The 22,515-nt window shown below is 39.0% G+C and overlaps 2 protein-coding genes across 5 annotated transcripts in view; one reads left to right on the top strand and one right to left on the bottom strand.

Annotated features, from left to right (window-relative positions):
• Positions 1 to 9,989, top strand: part of CDC40 (cell division cycle 40) — a 57,544-nt gene extending 47,555 nt beyond the window's left edge. Inside the window, exons 11-15 of the mRNA XM_075597608.1 lie at positions 1,628 to 1,743; positions 2,864 to 2,997; positions 4,323 to 4,399; positions 7,736 to 7,880; positions 9,113 to 9,989. Coding sequence (XP_075453723.1) covers positions 1,628 to 1,743; positions 2,864 to 2,997; positions 4,323 to 4,399; positions 7,736 to 7,880; positions 9,113 to 9,290 — 650 coding nt within the window. The 3' untranslated portion in view covers positions 9,291 to 9,989. The remainder of the gene's footprint in view (positions 1 to 1,627; positions 1,744 to 2,863; positions 2,998 to 4,322; positions 4,400 to 7,735; positions 7,881 to 9,112) is intronic.
• METTL24 (methyltransferase like 24) overlaps positions 9,937 to 22,515 on the bottom strand; it is a 156,506-nt gene continuing 143,927 nt past the window's right edge. For 2 of the 4 annotated variants that reach the window (XM_075597610.1, XM_075597612.1), the window contains one exon: positions 9,937 to 11,948. In XM_075597610.1, coding sequence (XP_075453725.1) covers positions 11,634 to 11,948 — 315 coding nt within the window. In that variant the 3' untranslated portion in view covers positions 9,937 to 11,633. The remainder of the gene's footprint in view (positions 11,949 to 22,515) is intronic. The other 2 variants (XR_012801121.1, XM_075597611.1) reach the window with 2 other exon arrangements.

A 22,515-nucleotide genomic window follows, 5' to 3' on the forward strand; every position in this document is an offset into this window, starting at 1 on the left:
AAAAATACAAAACACACACACAATAGTACAATATGTTTGTGACAGTGTAGAGACTCTTTCGAATCCAACAATGGGTGTACTCACATATTCCCCTTTCTTTTGTGCATATCCCAAATCGGTGGCAAAGGTGTGTCGTTTTGTACCCCTATCAGGCCAATAGTGCAGACTGGTATAAAAAAAATGTTATCAATAAATGAATAAAATAGATACTCACATGGTGTGTTAGCGTCCTACACAGTGATCGACAGCGATTTCACTCGACGTATTTCACCGACTTGCGGTTTCATCAGGAGAGCCGATACGAGAGACGCAAGCACAGCTGAGGAGAAGAGCGGTGCAAACGCCAGGGATCCCAGCCTGCTGCACTCGTTCATGTTCATGCCTTTTATTATCTGACACCATGTGAGTAACTCTCTTACCCATTTATTGATACTTTTTTTTTTTTTTATATACCAGTCTGCACTGTTGGTCTTTTTCCTTATTCACGAAGGTCACACTACAACAAGACGGATAGGGGTACAGAACGACACACCTTTGCCACTGATTTGGGGTATGCACAAAAGAAAGGGGAGTATGTGAGTACACCGCCTGTTGGATTCGAAAGACAGTCTCTACACTGTCACAAACATTACTATTGTGTGTCTGGTTATAAGTGCCATTTTTGATAACACTGTTTTCGATTTATGGTTAACTTGATTTCATATTTTTAATAACTTGATTTCATATAGTTATTTTCTCCCAATGGGACTCAAAGCACTTCAGTTACAGGATAGTGCACGGTACTCCGCACATAGGAAATATTACAGACAGCCCTTGCCCAGATGAGCATGCAATCTGTTTTTGGTGCCTGAGGCACAGGGAGATAAAGTGGCTTGCCCATGGTCACAAGGATAAAGGGATTTGAACCATTCTTCTCTGCTTCAAACTGTGTAGTTATCAGTTCGTGCCTTTACTCTGAGCCGTTCCTTCAGCCCCTTCAGGGGGTTACTCCAGCACTACAAAAGTTAGGCATAAATTGAGCAACCAGTGTAATGTTAAATAAAAATTAAAGTTGTATTTGCCTTAGTCCTGGCCATTAAACCGCAAGTTTCTCCCACGGAGGGGGAGCTTCTAATCAAAGAGCTGATATGATGGACTTGGCCTAAAAAGGACCAGGGATTAGCCAAATGGTCACCGCCATTTTTCTAAACCGTCTGCATAAAGATTTGTGCTCTTATTATGGAGGTGTATGTACACTTGTTCCATGACTGTATTTCTTTTCTATTTTCTATAACACGTTTTGAATTGCGCATACATTGATTTGCTACATTTTTGTAGTGCTGGAGTAACTCGCATAAGCCCATATTCACTAAAAGGTGCTGCGGTTTAGCATTCAAATAAATGGAAGTTAAGATGTGCAAAAAGCTTAACACCCTTTAGTAAATATGGACCATAGAAAGCAGATTTTTGGTGGATCTTAGGAGTGATTTGCACACATTCTCCCTTGTCCCCATTGATAGCACTTCTCCTAGAAGAAAGTTATGTCTGGTATACCTTTTTGTTTAAATGCATTTAGATGTTTGCAAAACAAAACGCGGTGCCTATCTGACCAGGCTTATGAGTAAGCGTCAAATGTTTTTCTTTTCAGGGCAGTGCATTTCCAGGTTCACGAACAGGAAAGTGCCTTATTGTGTTAAATTCAACCCCGATGAAGATAAACAGAGTCTTCTTGTGGCTGGAATGTCTGATAAGAAGATAGTGCAAGTAAGTAACCGTGCTTTTTTTTAAATGTGATATGCTTTACTTATTTAGGGCCTCATGCAGAGAGCAGCGCTATGCAGAATTGGAGAGGGGGAAAAATTTTACCTTTTTTGGAGAGTTTTTATGTCCATATGCAGAAAGGGCAGAAAACTGCCTTTCTGCATATGGAGAGTTTCAACCAGCGCTATTAGCGCTGTTGAAACTACTGGGGAAAAAATCGCGTTTTTTTTTTTCCCCCTCTCCACCGTCCGCGGAGCGCCAGCTGCTTGGTGGAGAGGGAAAATGTTGAAAATCGCGCCATTTTTTTGCCGCGAACAGCCACTAGATGGCGATCGCGGCTCTCTGCATACGGCAGAGAAAAAAACTGGAGAGAATTTAAACTCTCCAGGCGCGCGGCGAATTTGAAGGGGGGAAAAAAAAAATGGCGCTTTTTTTTAAACTGGCCGGTTTCTGCCTTTCTGAAGGCAGAATCCGCCAATTAATGCCGCTTTCACTTTTTGCGCTGCTCTCTGCATGAGGCCCTTAGTCTCATATCTTGGGCAAGGTATCATAAGAATGTCCATTATAGATCTCATCTGCTTCTTGCCTCTTGAAGGAGTTATATGGGGGGTGTGGGGGGCGGCGCTAATTACTTGCACTATTCTAGCTATTTCACGAATTTGATTTTGGCTCATATTGCAGTGTAATTCATTATTCTTCTGTAAAATAAAATATACACTTTTTTGTTTTTAATTGACAGAAAAATAATTAATTACATTGCAATAGGAGTCAGCAGAAATCTGAACTTGTACTGGTTATACCATGCACTTCACATTATTCAATGTTATGGGTAAATTCTAAATGCTCAACTCCAATAATATTGGCTAAAATACAGTTCTGTGAATCTGTAGGGCTGGATAAGTGAATTAGTGTACCATTAACAACTGTTAGTCTTTGGTGTGCAGTAGGCTCCTGAACTTATGCTTTTCGCAGAATTAAAAGTACTCAAACATTGATTATATGAATGGATGCAACACATTTTGTCATAGATATGTGAAGGTTGCCAGTTTTCAAGTCTAAATATAGGAGGTCGTTAAGTCTGAGAATCACGAGCCTGTTTTCCCCCCCCCCCCCCCCCCACCAGTGGGACATTCGAAGTGGGGAGATTGTCCAGGAGTACGACCGGCATCTTGGAGCTGTCAACACGATTACTTTTGTGGATGAGAACAGACGCTTTGTGAGCACCTCTGATGACAAGAGCTTGAGAGTCTGGGAGTGGTAAGATCCATGTGCAGTCACCGCATGATGCCAATTTCCGAAAATTGTATTTCAGGCGCAAATGGTTTTTAGAGCTTTATCCCAGTTGTACATGATTGAGAGGGAAAATACAGAATCCAACAATATTAAAAAAGAAAAAGTGATCCACCAAAAATAGAGGGAAAGGAGGTGCCAGGATTCGGCAACAAGTCGTAAGGGTGGTTCATAATAATGATATTTCACAGTAAATATACATCCACTTTACAAGCTTATTATTAGAGCCGAATAAAAACAGCAAAAAACCTCGGCGCTAACCTCCACAGAAAAAAACCCAAAGAAAAAGGTTGAATATTACCAGTGAATAGTGACGAATACCCCTAGCCAATCAATTTAGGAAAAACCTAGGTTGATGAACCCTTCTGCTACAACCCCAATGGGGGTTATCTAAAACCCTGGACAAGAGAGATAAACAAGAAAACGGGGGAGCAAGGGCTAAAAGGAGAAAATGCAGTCTTCAAATATAACGCATATATCAAACCTCATAAGGTTAGATAAGCCAGGGAGGAGGGGGGGGGGAGATAAATAAATATAGATCCACAATACTTAAGTATTGCTCCCCCCTGTTTTCTTGTTTATTATTAGAGCCACTAGAACGTTCTTAAAGGTTTTCTATACCAGCAGTGGCTGAGGAGGTCCAGGTTTTGTATTATCTTTTAAGAAGGCCGGCAACGTCATCTGCACAGAGTATGAAGTCCTATTTTTTGGTGGGGGGGACATGTTCTTGGTTGTTCTTGGCATAAGTGACCAGTTTTAATGACTACTGGTTTTCCCAAAATCTGACACAGATTTGAGAATTAATAACATTCCTCGTACCTGATTTGCTACAATAAATTGTAAGCTTAGTAAAATGTACAAGTGTATAGAAGAGCAATTGTGGTGTTTTCTGGGTTTCCTTTGAGTAGTATCCAGTTCCGTTAGAAATGTTTAATCCTAGTGGTGTATCATTTGGGGACACCAAGAAAACAAACCATATCAAGCGTACATAAAAGAAAAAAAGGGAACATTTCTATGTTGGTATAGTCTTAATTGTAAGAAAAATGTCTTTTCATAGCTTCTATACTCTGTTTATAAATAATGTACAGTCCTTGCTAGTCTAGGAATGCGGAAGATTTTAGTGGGGATTTTAGTTTTGCTTTCATATTGCACTTTTCACCTTGACAACGCACTGCAAGTACAAAACATCTTGGCCTTACAGTGATTGGTAAATAAATAAATAACTTCAATAGGCCATTATTCCTATGCTGTTCATCATTCTCCATCTGAGTGCCATTCTTCTTCTTTTGTAGGGACATTCCTGTGGATTTTAAGTACATAGCAGAACCAAGCATGCACTCAATGCCAGCTGTGACCTTGTCTCCGAATGGTGAGTAAACACAATGATACACAAGTGCATAATAAAAACTCGACTTTTTTTTTGTCAACATCTTTCCGTTTATGTATTTTTAATTTTTTTTTTAACTCTATCTGCTTCCTGTTTTAATACTTTTTTTTTCCCTGCACTTTATGCTTTTGTTCCAAATGTTCGATCATACAGAGTGCTGTATACTTATAATGGACAATGCAGTACGTGTGTGTGCGTGCGTGTGCGCGCGCAACAAATGGTGTAGTCCACCTTCTCTAGGGGCGAAAAGAGAAAACACGCACATTGAAAAAAAAATTACAGCTCAACCCCGTTATACGCAGTTTCGGGTTGTAACGGGTCACGCTATAACGCGATGTGAGCGTGGCTCCCAATTATCACTTACCAAAACCCAACCAATCGTAGCATGACCTTTTCAATTAATTATATGACGCCCACAAAAAGTAACAGGTTGTAACAACAATACCTAAAGGCAAGGGGCATGAGAGAGACAGGACAGCACACCTTCTCTGTCACTCAGGTTCTTCCCTCTGTTGTATAACTCCCGTCCTGCTCTTGCTGATGCTTGTGGAATCCCTACGGTGCCCCGGCGAATACAACGGTGCGTTGAATCTCAGCAGCACACCTGAGGTGTCACGTTGTTTCCTAGCAACTGTCCAATCGGGGAGCCACTGGGGGTGCATGCAAAGGTACACGCGCTTTCCCCCTGATCGTACCATCTGAGTTTCAGGAGATTGCCCTTAGCCGATTTTCCTCTCTCTCCCTGTCAGCCGGAGGCTGACTGCAGAAGCAGGGAGAGGAGAGAGCTGCTGCCGATGCCGGGTCAGTCCTGCGTGGGGGAGCCGCTGCGTCGCCGGGTCTGGAACAGCTGGGAGAGTTATCCCAGCTCTCCGCGGCCGTGGAACCCCTGAGAGGTGCAATTCTCGCCAAATTATTATTATTTTTTTTAACGCGATCCGCTTACAACGCGATGTGCTTCTTTGGACCCCAAGCACCACGCTATAACGGGGTTGAGCTGTAAATCTATACATATTAATTTTGTCAAACATACCTAGTAGGTCTATCACAACTTCCATTCATAGATACTCAAGGGGAAAACATTGTATTTAGCACATAAGCACAAAAGCAATATGTGTTAAAGTGATACTTAGTCATATTCACACCATCGACCAGAACAATGTTTTGGGGCATCGACCCCTTTGTCAGATCTCACGGGGGCTCTTCGTAGGGGCAATTCTGTGCTAATGTGCCTATTGGAATAAATACTGCTAGCTTGGAAATAATAGGAAATTGTAAAACTGTGCTTGCTACTAGATTCAAATATTTTATTTCCCCCTCTATTGGCTCAGAAGGGCCCGTGGGATTTCTGTGCAGATTACTGTTAGTTACCCCATTTGCCACTGCTACAGCCGGTGTTTTTTTGTAATACATGCATTTTAAATTGCTACACAGCCTTTTAATTACTAAAAGTCTTCACTGTAAAGGAAATGTATAAAGGATCCGATAACAAGACCTTGCAGCTTTTATACTACTGCACACACTAGTATTTTAAAATGTAACTTGTTTGTGTCAGACACTTTGTTACCTGCAGTTACACACAAATGTAAAAGTATATCAGAAGTAGCTGTGTGCCAATATCACCAAAATTTTGTTAATAAATCCAGTGTGTTCACACTATCTCAGCTCCAATACAGCTATTTTTATTTTATCTACCCTGCGTGCAAAAAGTAGTCCATGTAGAACTCCCTGTTATAGTTGCTGCAGAAGTGTAAAAATAAAGTATTGAATAATATTCAATGGAATTACATTTCCATTAGAATAAACATTTGTAGCTCAGGTGGTGTTGGTTACATAGTAGATGAGGTTGAAAAAAAGACATGCGTCCATGAAGTTCAACCTACGCTAACTTTAGACGACAGATATTTTACCCTATATTTGTAATTAGAGTATATTAAACCAGAGGAAGGCAAACAAAAAACCTCCCAGTGAAATATCATCTGATATCTCATAAGGGGAGAAATATAAATTATTTCCCAGCTACAAATATTGGCAATCGGATTACTCCCATGATCAGTATCCTTCCCATGTTTGCTTAATTGGTATATCCCTGTTTACCTTTTCTTTCTAAAAAGATGTCCAACCGTTTTTTTTTTTAATATCTATTGTATCTGCCATCAGTCTCCATGGGTAATGAATTCCACATTGTAACTGCCCTTACTGTAAGGAACCCTTTCCTTTGTTGCTGGTGAAATCTCCTTTCCTCCAACCTTAAGGGATGACAACATATCGTTTGTACTGTCCTTGGGATGAATCTTTGTTCTGAAAGCTCCTTGTATTGTCCCTGACTATATTTGTATATAGTTAACATATCCGCTCTTAGACTCCTTTTCTAATGTAAACAAATCTAATTTAATTAGCCTTTCCTCATAAATCAGATTATCCGTCCCCTTTATTCATTTGGTGGCTCTTCTCTGGTCATCTACTTTAATCTGTATGATGAGTTTACATAAAGCACAATGAAGATTGCACAAAATTTAAATTGCCACCGTCATATTGTTATAGTCGATGAGGTATTTACTTTGACAATAGCTTGTTTTAAAATGTCCGTGTCCCTTTGCTAGACTCAATTATGCCATTATTAAGACAATCGGGTCAGGTCGGAATTGGTATTCCTAAAAGGATGTCTGTGCAAACTGGATTTACCTCATCTGGTATGAGTGTTGGGAGAGAACTGGGGAATCTATTCTCTTTAGCGTAGCACATTAGTTAACTGCGAATGTCTGTTAGCCTAATAATCACAATCTGGAAAGGTAAGTGGTAGAATCCTAATTTCACCTGTTCTAAAATGAACTGATCAGAAACGTTTTAGTTGGTAGTCCAGGTTATCAATGATAGGACACCAGCGTCTTGTGGATTGGTATCTGGACTGCCTCAATACCTAAGGCCAAGGTACAATTAATTATGTTACCTGTGAAAAATATTGTATGCTATATACAGTAGGTGGCTAATCTTCTGTAAGGCATAAATGTATGTAGCATCTTTCCAGATTCTCTCCATGGCAAATATGTACATTTCTGCTATTCTATACTATTAATTTGCTAGTGTATTATTGGCAGTTGTCTGTGCCATGAGAATCTTTTTCAGTGTTCTGTATGCAATGGGAAATTACATTTGAACGCGACATACAGATGTAGCGTGTGACATTGTTTTCCCAGAAAAAACAACATATCCCAAATATAAAGCAGAATATTTAAAATGTCCATAGTATTAAATTTCAGTAGTGCAGTAGTTTGGTTTTGTATGACAATTTATCTGATCTGCTTCTTTCTGCATTCACAGGTAAATGGTTGGCCTGTCAGTCAATGGACAATCAAATTTTAATATTCGGAGCCCAGAACAGATTCAGATTGAATAAAAAGAAGATTTTCAAGGGGCATATGGTGGCTGGCTATGCTTGCCAAGTTGACTTCTCACCAGATATGAGGTTAGTGCTATATGTGGGATGAATCTGAACATTCTTGTGTTTTGTAAGTTAAACATTTCTACCTGTAAAATAGAAAAAAAAATTGTTTACATCATCTGTCAAGCATTCGTGCTGTGACAGGTTTCCGGGGGCCACCAAAAAACGCCCCACTCATCCACACGCCCCACTCATCCACACGCCCCACTCATCCACACGCCCCACTCATCCACACGCCCCACTCATCCACACGCCCCACTCATCCACACGCCCCACTCATCCACACGCCCCACTCATCCACACGCCCCACTCATCCACACGCCCCACTCATCCACACGCCCCACTCATCCACACGCCCCACTCATCCACACGCCCCACTCATCCACACGCCCCACTCATCCACACGCCCCACTCATCCACACGCCCCACTCATCCACACGCCCCACTCATCCACACGCCCCACTCATCCACACGCCCCACTCATCCACACGCCCCACTCATCCACACGCCCCACTCATCCACACGCCCCACTCATCCACACGCCCCACTCATCCACACGCCCCACTCATCCACACGCCCCACTCATCCACACGCCCCACTCATCCACACGCCCCACTCATCCACACGCCCCACTCATCCACACGCCCCACTCATCCACACGCCCCACTCATCCACACGCCCCACTCATCCACACGCCCCACTCATCCACACGCCCCACTCATCCACACGCCCCACTCATCCACACGCCCCACTCATCCACACGCCCCACTCATCCACACGCCCCACTCATCCACACGCCCCACTCATCCACACGCCCCACTCATCCACACGCCCCACTCATCCACACGCCCCACTCATCCACACGCCCCACTCATCCACACGCCCCACTCATCCACACGCCCCACTCATCCACACGTTTTTTTTATACAACTTCTACTGCACTACACAGTGGGACCCAGAGAAATCTTCTAACACTGTGACTGCACTCTAATCCCTTAATATAATATGAAAATAAAACATTTCAATGTTAGTCTTACCTTTTTTTTACATGATCCATTCTTTGATTTACAGACCATTTTACAATCTGCTCAATATGGGCAATTGTTCCCATGTACCAGTACATATTTTTTTTAATTTTTTTTTTAAATCTCTGCCTTCAAGTGATGCAAGCTCATGTAGCCTTAAAGTTTACAATATATCTAAACAAGATAATGATGTTATGTATATTTAAAAAAATAAAATAATCTCTTACACAGCTATGTGGTATCGGGTGACGCAGATGGAAAGTTGAACATCTGGGACTGGAAGACAACTAAACTGTACAGCAGAATAAAGGCTCACGATAAAGTTTGCATAGGTGCAGTATGGCACCCACATGAAACCTCCAAAGTCATCACATGCGGATGGGATGGTCTAATCAAACTCTGGGACTAAAAACCACCACTCAATTGCCTGGACTGGGTGGGAGGGGGGGGAACGACATGTTCTACGATAATGTGTCCGTGTTTGTGTGACTGTTTGATGGTCCTTCATGCATCTTGTTGAATTATGCTCACACAAGGACACTGAGCTGGAGGTTTGGATAACCTGTTGACCGTGCCATGGTAGATTACAAACTCAAGCACAATGGTGCACAAGTGTCACAACGCCGTGGTTTTTGTGTTTTACCGATAAAGACCCAATGCTAGTTTTATAGTTGTTTGCAGGTCTGGCCCTGTGGTAATATGAGAGAGTATCAGTCTGTCATACTGTTACCGTTTCCAAATGGAGTCAACATTCACCAGCTCTGTATTATACTGGCTATTCCATATGTTGTTGCTGATTTACATACTTTTGTGGTCGTATTTTACTTTGTGCAAATTAAAATGGCTCTGTGGTGGTTGAATGTATTTGAAGAAAATACCTTTTTTAAGGTGAAATGACTTGCTTGCACAAGTAATTTATGTTCAGTTGGCAACTTAAGTGTATTCATTAAAAGGCTTGTGCTTTTCTCTTAAGCCTTTATATAAATTGCTTAAAGCAGCATGCAGGTGCTGGTGTATTACATCAGAGGTATTTGCAAGTACTGTGTACATAAACATTCTTTTTGTAAGTACAAAATAAACTTTTAATAAATCTTTTTACATTATTGTTTCTTTTAGCACATTTAGTTTGATTATATAGTGCATAAGCCATTAATAAAGGTAATCTACACAAAGGTGTCAACATCACTGATCGGATTGTCGTGTTCCAAAACTGGCTTTTCTCTTGAGTAGAGTGAATGTGGCCTACATGATACCGTAGGCAGGACACGAGCCTCCAGCTCAACACGTTCCTGCCTCTTCAAACATTCCAAGCTTTGGTTACTCCGTATTTATTGCCTGGTGGAAAGGGAAACATTACTTTATTTTTTTAATACTGGTTGCTAAAGCATTTCATTTTTCTATAGTAGAATGTTAAACATCTTTTGCAGCTGAAGGGGAACTGGGATATATTGCTGCGCAATGTGCAGTCGCCTTCAACTTCGGGGTGTTGCAGCTATGCCTAAATCTTTGTTTGGTACATTTCCTATTTTCTGTTGCGGTAAACCCAGCTGCCAACCAAATGCATTTTTTTGAGCTGTGGAGCTTGTATACTGTTTGTAGATCCTTACAATAAACATTCATTGAAGGCTTCTCTAGCACAGCTATCTGTTTTTCCTTTAATTTGGAAAAGGATAAAATAATGCTGCGCTTTTCATTTTTGTGAATGGAAAATGTTGACCTTGCCAGCAGCATACTGACTAATAACTTAAAGATGCTGCCGAGTACAGAACCTCAGTATAAACATTCTCTGCACATCATACACATCATTGCTCAAAGCAAATTTGAATAATAAGCAGTGTTGCCGCCTTAAAAGAAAAAGAAAAGCGCTGTTCTGCATCTCCTTAACCATCGACAAGAAATGACAGACTTTGAGAGCCACCATTGCAGAAATAAGTACAAATCACAGCAGATGTTACCATTGATTAACCTGCAAGCATATTTTTGTTCCTGTTATCATTGAAAGAAGAGAAGTACTGCATAATCTGTAAATTGAAACAATCTCGTATATTGTCGTCCTCCCTTTTGACAAGCAGATTTCACGTAAATAACACTTTATTTACATTAGGCAGATGGTGACTGGCTTTGTATAAATACATATATGAATATAGTGCAACTGCAGTCTTGTCCCTCCGATGACACAATCCAGTTGTGTTTGTTTTTCAAGAAATGTACTGTTATCCTTGTTAATTAGAAATCGAAGATGGAATTTATCAACAAATCCATCTGTTATGTTTCAATCAGTTAAAGGTAACCAGTGATATTTCATACTGTACTAATGTGCATGTTAAATATGCTGGTGAGTACTTGGTAGAAAGTGTAACAAGAAATGTGCAGTTTTAAGGTTAAATGCCAACAAATGAGGACATTTTACTAAAGTAATGGTGAAAATTGTGAGAAGTCAGAAAATAAATATTGTAGCTACTTAGCATAGATACATCTTTGCATATAATATATTTGGAAACCCTTCTTTGTGGCTCATGTCTGCCATATATATTTATCACTCAAGGTGTATCCTAGTAGATAGGGAAATATTTCAACACTAACGTTTGTTTTTCACATAGTTAATAATTTCTTCTTAATAGAGTACAATGTTGTTTTCACCGAGGAGCACACACCTCTCTTGCATTAATGAACATGTCGGCCTCCATGCGGTGAGTTGTTCAAAGCAATATTTCTCAAAGTCCATAAAGAAGCAAATCTTTGATTCCTAATGTCATGTCCACCGGGTATTTGCCCAGCTAAGTGTGTAGCAGCTGCTTGCATTGAAGATTTCCTTTCTCAGGAACATCTGTGGTTTAGATATGTCCTTGTAAGTGTAAAAAAGTTTGAAGTCCTTGCGTTCTAGTTCTTTGAACAAGCTATACCAGTATCGAACCACACTACTGTCATTTCCACTGACCTCAAACCCAGGCCAGTGGAGGTGGATCTCTATGACCAACTGTCCTATCTGTTCAACAATGCCTTCTAAAATCAGATTTTCCAGAATTTTCCACTCTGCACTCTCCATGTCCGCCTTAAGAATATCGATCTGAAAATAAACACACATTATTTATTCAACAAGTAGTTGGAAAACAGCTTAATCACATACATGTATTTATGTAGCCGTCAAGCAATCATTTGTGTATTTTACACAAAAAAAAATTGTATTCGTTTATTTAATGGTGAGCTTCAGGGAGTGGAGGTCGTTCACGTTTACAACAGCTGTGCAGGAAGCCTGCAAATATATTATGAGAATCTGAGTTGGCACTTCCAACCTAATCAATGACGACGTGTATTAGGCCTGGGACATAGTGATTTTGTCCGGGCTGAGGCTCGGGGAAAGCGGTGCTTTCCCTGGCCATACACAGCGCGCCGTCCGGGGGTGGGCCAGTGACGTCACGGAGGTGGTTTGCCCTGATTGGGCGAACCGCTCACGTGACCGGCCCTGCGCTCCGGCGAGCTCCAAATTTGAAAACTGTGTGCGACGCACGCTTCCGCGAGCCCCTGCTAAAGCCGCTCTCGTTGCTGCTGCAGGGGCTCAGTGCCGAGCAGCAGCGCGCCTCAGCACGGGTCAGCGCATAAGCGCTGACCATGCCCGAGGCCTTAAAAGTGAAACCATCCATGGAGAGAAGTGAGGTAATAATAATTTCTTTGAACATTGAATTAAAGCTAGATTACCTGCCGTAATATCAGACTACTGCCAAGTAAAATGTAAGGACTTGATCACAATGTACCGGGCTGATTTTTAAATATATGGGTGTGTGATATATGAATGCTGTAAGTTGAGGAGACGTTTTAAGCCTTTAAACAATTACTATTTGCTGTTTTTATTAGTAAATAGGCCGCTACACTGTACAGTTATTTTTCTGCAATTATGCAATGCCAATGTAAAAAATGCAATGAGTTACTGGCACTTTTAGTGCAATACAATAATGATTTGGTTTGCACCCTACCCTAAATGCAGTTGGACATGCTATGTTTTAGTACTGGTATATATGGAATAATTCTTATCCCTAAAATGTGATCCAGTTGTACCCTTAGGCGTAGAGTTGATAACTATTACTTTGGGTTCATACATATAGCTTCACTAAAGTGCCATTATAGTATGTATTTTAATATGGGGAATCTGAGTTTGAGTGACTTGCATAAGATTGCACGAAATGTTAATTGAAGATTTTCAACCCACAACAATTATTCCATTCCAAGTTCTGCCCTTTAACCAGCATATAACGCCTCCACTTTCAAAATATTTTTGTGATGCAGTAGTGGCAATCCCTTTGCTTGAGCTATTCAGACACATGCTTTTTCTTTTCTGTTATAGAACATATTTAGCTTACATTTTAAGTCACTTATGTAGATATTTAAGAAAGTGTGTAGGGCCGAGCAACTGATCTTGTGAAGTCTCCTAGAAGAGCAAATAACACTTATTCTACTGCAAGTTTTAGGTCTGATAAACGAAATATTACCCGCTGTACACAAGGTTTCTTTTGTTTGTTTGTTTTTTTGTTTTTAATAAATGAGTATATGAAATGTGGTCCCACTGGAGATACAAATTTTATACCAAACATGTTCATTTATGGCAGCTCTTTATTTTGGAGCACAATTTAATGTTGTAAACATTGCACTGGGAGTTATGATGTTTGCGTTCCTCATGAAAGACAGATTTAACTACAAAAAATATCTTCATCGCAACTCTTAACTAATACGCCATCACTGTGACAATAGGGAATCATAGATACAAGTGAAGCCATTTTTATTACACCAGATATATTTTGGGATATGTCCTCTCAAACATGATATAATAATGACATATCAGAAATGAATAAAAAGGCAATCGGTAATAAATCTTGCACTTTGCAAGTATTGTTTAAACAGAATACATTGGAGTTCAGTTAAAAACAATATAAATATATATATATACTGTACACATATACACGAGTCTGAGTCCTAAATTCCGAGTTCCGAGTTCTAAAATCTAAATTCCGAGTTCGAGTTCCGAAATCTAAGTTCCGAAATCTATGTTCCGAGTTCCGAAATCTAAGTTCCGAGTTCTAAAATCTAAATTCCGAGTTCCGAATTCCGAGTTCCAAAATCTAAATTCCGAGTTACGTGTTCTAAAATCTAAATTCCGAGTTCCGAGTTCTAAAATCTAAATTCCGAGTTCCGAATTCCGAGTTCTAAATTCCGAGTTCCATAAATCTAAATTCAGAGTTCCGAAATCTAAATTCAGAGTTCCGAATTCCGAGTTCTAAATTCCGAGTTCTAAAATCTAAATTCCGAGTTCCGAAATCTAAATTCCGAGTTCTGAATTCCGAGTTCCGAGTTCTAAATTCCGAGTTCTAAATTCCGAGTTCCCAGTTCTAATTTCCGAGTTCTAAATTCCGAGTTCTAAATGCCGAGTTCCGAGTTCTAAATTCCGAGTTCTAAAATCTAAATTCCGAGTTCTAAAATCTAAATTCCGAGTTCTAAAATCTAAATTCCGAAATCTAAAATCTAAATTCCGAGTTCTAAAATCTAAATTCCGAGTTCCGAGTCCCGAGTTCTAAAATCTAAATTCCGAGTCCCGAGTTCTCAAATCTAAATTCCGAGTTCCGAGTTCTAAAATCTAAATTCCGAGTTCCAAAATCTAAATTCCGAGTTACGTGTTCTAAAATCTAAATTCCGAGTTACGAGTTCTAAAATCTAAATTCCGAGTTACGAGTTCTAAATTCCGAGTTCCGAGTTCTAAATTCCGAGTTCTAAAATCTAAATTCCGAGTTCCAAAATCTAAATTCTGAGTTCTAAATTCCGAGTTCTGAGTTCTAAATTCCGAGTTCTAAAATCTAAATTCCAAGTTCTAAATTCCAAGTTCTGAGTTCTAAAATCTAAATTCCGTGTTCCGAAATCTAAATTCTGAGTTCCGAAATCTGAGTTCTAAAATCTAAATTCCGAGTTCCGAGTTCTAAATTCCGCGTTCTAAAATCTAAATTCCGAGTTCGAGTTCCGAAATCTAAGTTCCGAGTTCCGAAATCTATGTTCCGAGTTCCGAAATCTAAATTCCGAGTTCTAAAATCTAAATTCTGAGTTCTAAATTCCGAGTTCTGAAATCTAAATTCCGAGTTCCAAGTTCCGAGTTCTAAATTCCGAGTTAAATTCCGAGTTCTAAAATCTAAATTCTGAGTTCTAAATTCCGAGTTCTGAAATCTAAATTCCGAGTCCCGAGTTCTAAATTCCGAGTTCTAAAATCTAAATTCTGAGTTCTAAATTCCGAGTTCTAAATTCCGAGTTCTGAAATCTAAATTCCGAGTTCCAAATTCCGAGTTCCAAGTTCCGAGTTCTAAATTCCGAGTTAAATTCCGAGTTCTAAAATCTAAATTCCGAGTCCCGAGTTCTAAAATCTAAATTCCGAGTTCCGAGTTCCGTGTTCTAAAATCTAAATTCCGAGTTCCAAATTCCGAGTTCCGAGTTCTAAATTCCGAGTTCCAAATTCCGAGTTCCGAGTTCTAAATTCCGAGTTCTAAAATCTAAATTCCGAGTCCCGAGTTCTAAAATCTAAATTCCGAGTCCCGAGTTCTGAGTTCTCAAATCTAAATTCGGAGTTCCGAGTTCTAAAATCTAAATTCCGAGTTCCAAAATCTAAATTCCGAGTTACGTGTTCTAAAATCTAAATTCCGAGTTACGAGTTCTAAAATCTAAATTCCGAGTTCCGAGTTCTAAATTCCGAGTTCCGAGTTCTAAATTCCGAGTTCTAAAATCTAAATTCCGAGTTCCAAAATCTAAATTCTGAGTTCTAAATTCCGAGTTCTGAGTTCTAAATTCCGAGTTCTAAATTCCAAGTTCTGAGTTCTAAAATCTAAATTCCGTGTTCCGAAATCTAAATTCTGAGTTCCGAAATCTGAGTTCTAAAATCTAAATTCCGAGTTCCGAGTTCTAAATTCCGCGTTCTAAAATCTAAATTCTGAGTTCGAGTTCCGAAATCTAAGTTCCGAGTTCCGAAATCTATGTTCCGAGTTCCGAAATCTAAATTCCGAGTTCTAAAATCTAAATTCTGAGTTCTAAATTCCGAGTTCTGAAATCTAAATTCCGAGTTCCAAGTTCCGAGTTCTAAATTCCGAGTTAAATTCCGAGTTCTAAAATCTAAATTCTGAGTTCTAAATTCCGAGTTCTGAAATCTAAATTCCGAGTCCCGAGTTCTAAATTCCGAGTTCTAAAATCTAAATTCTGAGTTCTAAATTCCGAGTTCTAAATTCCGAGTTCTGAAATCTAAATTACGAGTTCCAAATTCCGAGTTCCAAGTTCCGAGTTCTAAATTCCGAGTTAAATTCCGAGTTCTAAAATCTAAATTCCGAGTCCCGAGTTCTAAAATCTAAATTCCGAGTTCCGAGCTCTAAAATCTAAATTCCGAGTTCCTGAGTTCCGTGTTCTAAAATCTAAATTCCGAGTTCCAAATTCCGAGTTCCGAGTTCTAAATTCCGAGTTCCAAATTCCGAGTTCTAAAATCTAAATTCCGAGTCCCGAGTTCTAAAATCTAAATTCCGAGTCCCGAGTTCCGAGCTCTAAAATCTAAATTCCGAGTTCTAAATCTGAGTTCCGAGTTCTAAAATCTAAATTCCGAGTTCCTGAGTTCCGTGTTCTAAAATCTAAATTCCGAGTTCCAAATTCCGAGTTCCGAGTTCTAAATTCCGAGTTCTAAATTCCGAGTTCTAAAATCTAAATTCCGAGTTCCAAAATCTAAATTCTGAGTTCTAAATTCCGAGTTCGAGTTCCGAAATCTAAGTTCCGGGTCCCGAGTTCTAAAATCTAAATTCCGAGTCCCGAGTTCCGAGCTCTAAAATCTAAATTCCGAGTTCTAAATCTGAGTTCCGAGTTCTAAAATCTAAATTCCGAGTTCCTGAGTTCCGTGTTCTAAAATCTAAATTCCGAGTTCCAAATTCCGAGTTCCGAGTTCTAAATTCCGAGTTCCGAGTTCTAAATTCCGAGTTCTAAAATCTAAATTCCGAGTTCCAAAATCTAAATTCTGAGTTCTAAATTCCGAGTTCTGAGTTCTAAATTCCGAGTTCCGAGTTCTAAAATCTAAATTCCGAGTTCGAGTTCCGAAATCTAAGTTCCGAGTTCCGAAATCTAAGTTCCGAGTTCTAAAATCTAAATTCTGAGTTCTAAATTCCGAGTTCTGAAATCTAAATTCCGAGTTCCAAGTTCCGAGTTCTAAATTCCGAGTTAAATTCCGAGTTCTAAAATCTAAATTCTGAGTTCTAAATTCCGAGTTCTGAGTTCTAAATTCCGAGTTCCGAGTTCTAAAATCTAAATTCCGAGTTCGAGTTCCGAAATCTAAGTTCCGAGTTCCGAAATCTAAGTTCCAAGTTCTAAAATCTAAATTCTGAGTTCTAAATTCCGAGTTCTGAAATCTAAATTCCGAGTTCCAAGTTCCGAGTTCTAAATTCCGAGTTAAATTCCGAGTTCTAAAATCTAAATTCCGAGTCCCGAGTTCTAAAATCTAAATTCCGAGTTCCGAGCTCTAAAATCTAAATTCCGAGTTCTAAATCTGAGTTCTAAAATCTAAATTCCGAGTTCCTGAGTTCCGTGTTCTAAAATCTAAATTCCGAGTTCCAAATTCCGAGTTCCGAGTTCTAAATTCCGAGTTCTAAATTCCGCGTTCCGAGTTCTAAAATCTAAATTCCGAGTTCCGAGTTCTAAATTCCGAGTTCCGAGTTCTAAATTCCGAGTTCTAAAATCTAAATTCAGAGTTCCGAAATCTAAATTCCGAGTTCTAAATTCCGAGTTCCCAGTTCTAATTTCCGAGTTCTAAATGCCGAGTTCCGAGTTCTAAATTCCGAGTTCCGAGTTCTAAAATCTAAATTCCGAGTTCTAAAATCTAAATTCCGAGTCCCGAGTTCCGAGCTCTAAAATCTAAATTCCGAGTTCTAAATCTGAGTTCTGAAATCTAAATTCCGAGTCCCGAGTTCTAAATTCCGAGTTCTAAAATCTAAATTCTGAGTTCTAAATTCCGAGTTCTAAATTCCGAGTTCTGAAATCTAAATTCCGAGTTCCAAATTCCGAGTTCCGAGTTCTAAATTCCGAGTTAAATTCCGAGTTCTAAAATCTAAATTCCGAGTCCCGAGTTCTAAAATCTAAATTCCGAGTTCCGAGCTCTAAAATCTAAATTCCGAGTTCCTGAGTTCCGTGTTCTAAAATCTAAATTCCGAGTTCCAAATTCCGAGTTCCGAGTTCTAAATTCCGAGTTCCAAATTCCGAGTTCCGAGTTCTAAATTCCGAGTTCTAAAATCTAAATTCCGAGTTCCAAATTCCGAGTTCCGAGTTCTAAATTCCGAGTTCTAAATTCCGAGTTCTAAAATCTAAATTCCGAGTTCCGAGTTCTAAATTCCGAGTTCTAAATTCCGAGTTCTAAATTCCGAGTTCCGAGTTCTAAATTCCGAGTTCTAAAATCTAAATTCAGAGTTCCGAAATCTAAATTCCGAGTTATGAATTCCGAGTTCCGAGTTCTAAATTCCGAGTTCTAAATTCCGAGTTCCCAGTTCTAATTTCCGAGTTCTAAATTCCGAGTTCTAAATGCCGAGTTCCGAGTTCTAAATTCCGAGTTCCGAGTTCTAAAATCTAAATTCCGAGTTCTAAAATCTAAATTCCGAGTTCTAAAATCTAAATTCCGAGTTCGAGTTCCGAAATCTAAGTTCCGAGTTCCGAAATCTATGTTCCGAGTTCCGAAATCTAAATTCCGAGTTCCGAAATCTAAATTCCGAGTTCTAAAATCTAAATTCCGAGTTAAATTCCGAGTTCTAAAATCTAAATTCTGAGTTCTAAATTCCGAGTTATGAATTCCGAGTTCCGAGTTCTAAATTCCGAGTTCTAAATTCCGAGTTCCCAGTTCTAATTTCCGAGTTCTAAATTCCTAGTTCTAAAATCTAAATTCCAAGTTCCGAAATCTAAATTCCGAAATCTGAGTTCTAAAATCTAAATTCCGAGTTCTAAATTCCGAGTTCTTAATTCCAAGTTCCGAGTTCTAAAATCTAAGTTCCGAATTCAGAGTTCCAAGTTCTAAAATCCGAGTTCTAAAATCTAAATTCTGAGTTCCGAGTTCCGAGTTCTAAAATCTAAATTCCGAGTTCCGAATTCCGAGTTCTAAAATCTAAATTCCGAGTTCCGAATTCCGAGTTCTAAATTCCGAGTTACGAGTTCTAAAATCTAAATTCCGAGTTCCGAGTTCCGAAATCTAAATTCCGAGTTCCGAAATCTAAATTCCGAGTTCCGAGTTCTAAAATCTAAATTCTGAGTTCCGAGTTCCGAGTTCTAAAATCTAAATTCCGAGTTCCGAATTCCGAGTTCTAAAATCTAAATTCCGAGTTCCGAATTCCGAGTTCTAAAATCCGAGTTCCGAGTTCTAAAATCTAAGTTCCGAATTCAGAGTTCCAAGTTCTAAAATCCGAGTTCTAAAATCTAATTCCGAGTTCCGAAATCTAAATTCCGAGTTACGAGTTCTAAAATCTAAATTCCGAGTTCCGAATTCCGAGTTCCGAAATCTAAATTCCGAGTTCCGAAATCTAAATTCCGAGTTCCGAAATCTAAATTCCGAGTTCCGAATTCCGAGTTCTAAAATCTAAATTCCGAGTTCCGAATTCCGAGTTCTAAAATCTAAATTCCGAGTTCTCAAATCTTAATCCGAAATCTAAATTCCGAGTTCCGAAATCTAAATTCCGAGTTCCGAAATCTAAATTCCGAGTTCCGAGTTCCGAAATCTAAATTCCGAGTTCTTAAATCTAAATTCCGAGTTCCGAAATCTAAATTCCGTGTTCAGAGTTCCGAAATCTAAATTCCGAGTTCCGAAATCTAAATTCCGAGTTCCAAAATCTAAATTCCGAGTTCAGAAATCTAAATTCCGAGTTCAGAAATCTAAATTCCGAGTTCCGAAATCTAAATTCCGAGTTCAGAAATCTAAATTCCGAGTTCCGAGTTCTAAATTCCGAGTTCTAAATTCTGAGTTCCGAGTTCTAAAATCTAAATTCCGTGTTCCGAGTTTCTAAATTCCGAGTTCTAAAATCTAAATTCCAAGTTCCGAAATCTAAATTCCGAAATCTGAGTTCTAAAATCTAAATTCCGAGTTCTAAATTCCGAGTTCTTAATTCCAAGTTCCGAGTTCTAAAATCTAAGTTCCGAATTCAGAGTTCCAAGTTCTAAAATCCGAGTTCTAAAATCTAAATTCCGAGTTCCGAAATCTAAATTCCGAGTTACGAGTTCTAAAATCTAAATTCCGAGTTCCGAATTCCGAGTTCCGAAATCTAAATTCCGAGTTCCGAAATCTAAATTCCGAGTTCCGAGTTCTAAAATCTAAATTCTGAGTTCCGAGTTCCGAGTTCTAAAATCTAAATTCCGAGTTCCGAATTCCGAGTTCTAAAATCTAAATTCCGAGTTCCGAATTCCGAGTTCTAAATTCCGAGTTACGAGTTCTAAAATCTAAATTCCGAGTTCCGAGTTCCGAAATCTAAATTCCGAGTTCCGAAATCTAAATTCCGAGTTCCGAGTTCTAAAATCTAAATTCTGAGTTCCGAGTTCCGAGTTCTAAAATCTAAATTCCGAGTTCCGAATTCCTAGTTCTAAAATCTAAATTCCGAGTTCCGAATTCCGAGTTCTAAAATCCGAGTTCCGAGTTCTAAAATCTAAGTTCCGAATTCAGAGTTCCAAGTTCTAAAATCCGAGTTCTAAAATCTAATTCCGAGTTCCGAAATCTAAATTCCGAGTTACGAGTTCTAAAATCTAAATTCCGAGTTCCGAATTCCGAGTTCCGAAATCTAAATTCCGAGTTCCGAAATCTAAATTCCGAGTTCCGAAATCTAAATTCCGAGTTCCGAATTCCGAGTTCTAAAATCTAAATTCCGAGTTCCGAATTCCGAGTTCTAAAATCTAAATTCCGAGTTCTCAAATCTTAATCCGAAATCTAAATTCCGAGTTCCGAAATCTAAATTCCGAGTTCCGAAATCTAAATTCCGAGTTCCGAGTTCCGAAATCTAAATTCCGAGTTCTTAAATCTAAATTCCGAGTTCCGAAATCTAAATTCCAAGTTCAGAAATCTAAATTCCGAGTTCCGAAATCTAAATTCCGAAATCTGAGTTCTAAAATCTAAATTCCGAGTTCTAAATTCCGAGTTCTTAATTCCAAGTTCCGAGTTCTAAAATCTAAGTTCCGAATTCAGAGTTCCAAGTTCTAAAATCCGAGTTCTAAAATCTAAATTCCGAGTTCCGAAATCTAAATTCCGAGTTCCGAAATCTAAATTCCGAGTTCCGAGTTCTAAAATCTAAATTCTGAGTTCCGAGTTCCGAGTTCTAAAATCTAAATTCCGAGTTCCGAATTCCGAGTTCTAAAATCTAAATTCCGAGTTCCGAATTCCGAGTTCTAAATTCCGAGTTACGAGTTCTAAAATCTAAATTCCGAGTTCCGAGTTCCGAAATCTAAATTCCGAGTTCCGAAATCTAAATTCCGAGTTCCGAGTTCTAAAATCTAAATTCTGAGTTCCGAGTTCCGAGTTCTAAAATCTAAATTCCGAGTTCCGAATTCCGAGTTCTAAAATCTAAATTCCGAGTTCCGAATTCCGAGTTCTAAAATCCGAGTTCCGAGTTCTAAAATCTAAGTTCCGAATTCAGAGTTCCAAGTTCTAAAATCCGAGTTCTAAAATCTAATTCCGAGTTCCGAAATCTAAATTCCGAGTTACGAGTTCTAAAATCTAAATTCCGAGTTCCGAATTCCGAGTTCCGAAATCTAAATTCCGAGTTCCGAAATCTAAATTCCGAGTTCCGAAATCTAAATTCCGAGTTCCGAATTCCGAGTTCTAAAATCTAAATTCCGAGTTCCGAATTCCGAGTTCTAAAATCTAAATTCCGAGTTCTCAAATCTTAATCCGAAATCTAAATTCCGAGTTCCGAAATCTAAATTCCGAGTTCCGAAATCTAAATTCCGAGTTCCGAGTTCCGAAATCTAAATTCCGAGTTCTTAAATCTAAATTCCGAGTTCCGAGTTCTAAAATCTAAATTCCAAGTTCCGAAATCTAAATTCCGTGTTCAGAGTTCCGAAATCTAAATTCCGAGTTCCGAAATCTAAATTCCGAGTTCCAAAATCTAAATTCCGAGTTCAGAAATCTAAATTCCGAGTTCAGAAATCTAAATTCCGAGTTCCGAAATCTAAATTCCGAGTTCAGAAATCTAAATTCCGAGTTCCGAGTTCTAAATTCCGAGTTCTAAATTCTGAGTTCCGAGTTCTAAAATCTAAATTCCGTGTTCCGAGTTTCTAAATTCCGAGTTCTAAATTCTGAGTTCTAAAATCTAAATTCCGAGTTCTAAATTCCGTGTTCTAAATTCCGTGTTCTAAATTCCTAGTTCTAAATTCCGAGTTCTAAATTCCGAGTTCTAAATTCCGAGTTCCGAGTTCTAAATTCCGAGTTCCGAGTTCTAAAATCTAAATTCCGAGTTCCGAGTTCTAAATTCCGAGTTCCGAGTTCTAAAATCGGAGTTCTAAAATCTAATTCCGAGTTCCGAAATCTAAATTCCGAGTCCCGAGTTCCGAGTTCTAAATTCCGAGTTCTAAATTCCGAGTTTCGAGTTCTAAAATCTAAATTCCGAGTTCCGAGTTCTAAAATC

This window comes from Ascaphus truei, chromosome 4 (assembly GCF_040206685.1).
Source record: "Ascaphus truei isolate aAscTru1 chromosome 4, aAscTru1.hap1, whole genome shotgun sequence".
Classification (NCBI taxonomy): Eukaryota; Metazoa; Chordata; class Amphibia; order Anura; family Ascaphidae; genus Ascaphus; species Ascaphus truei.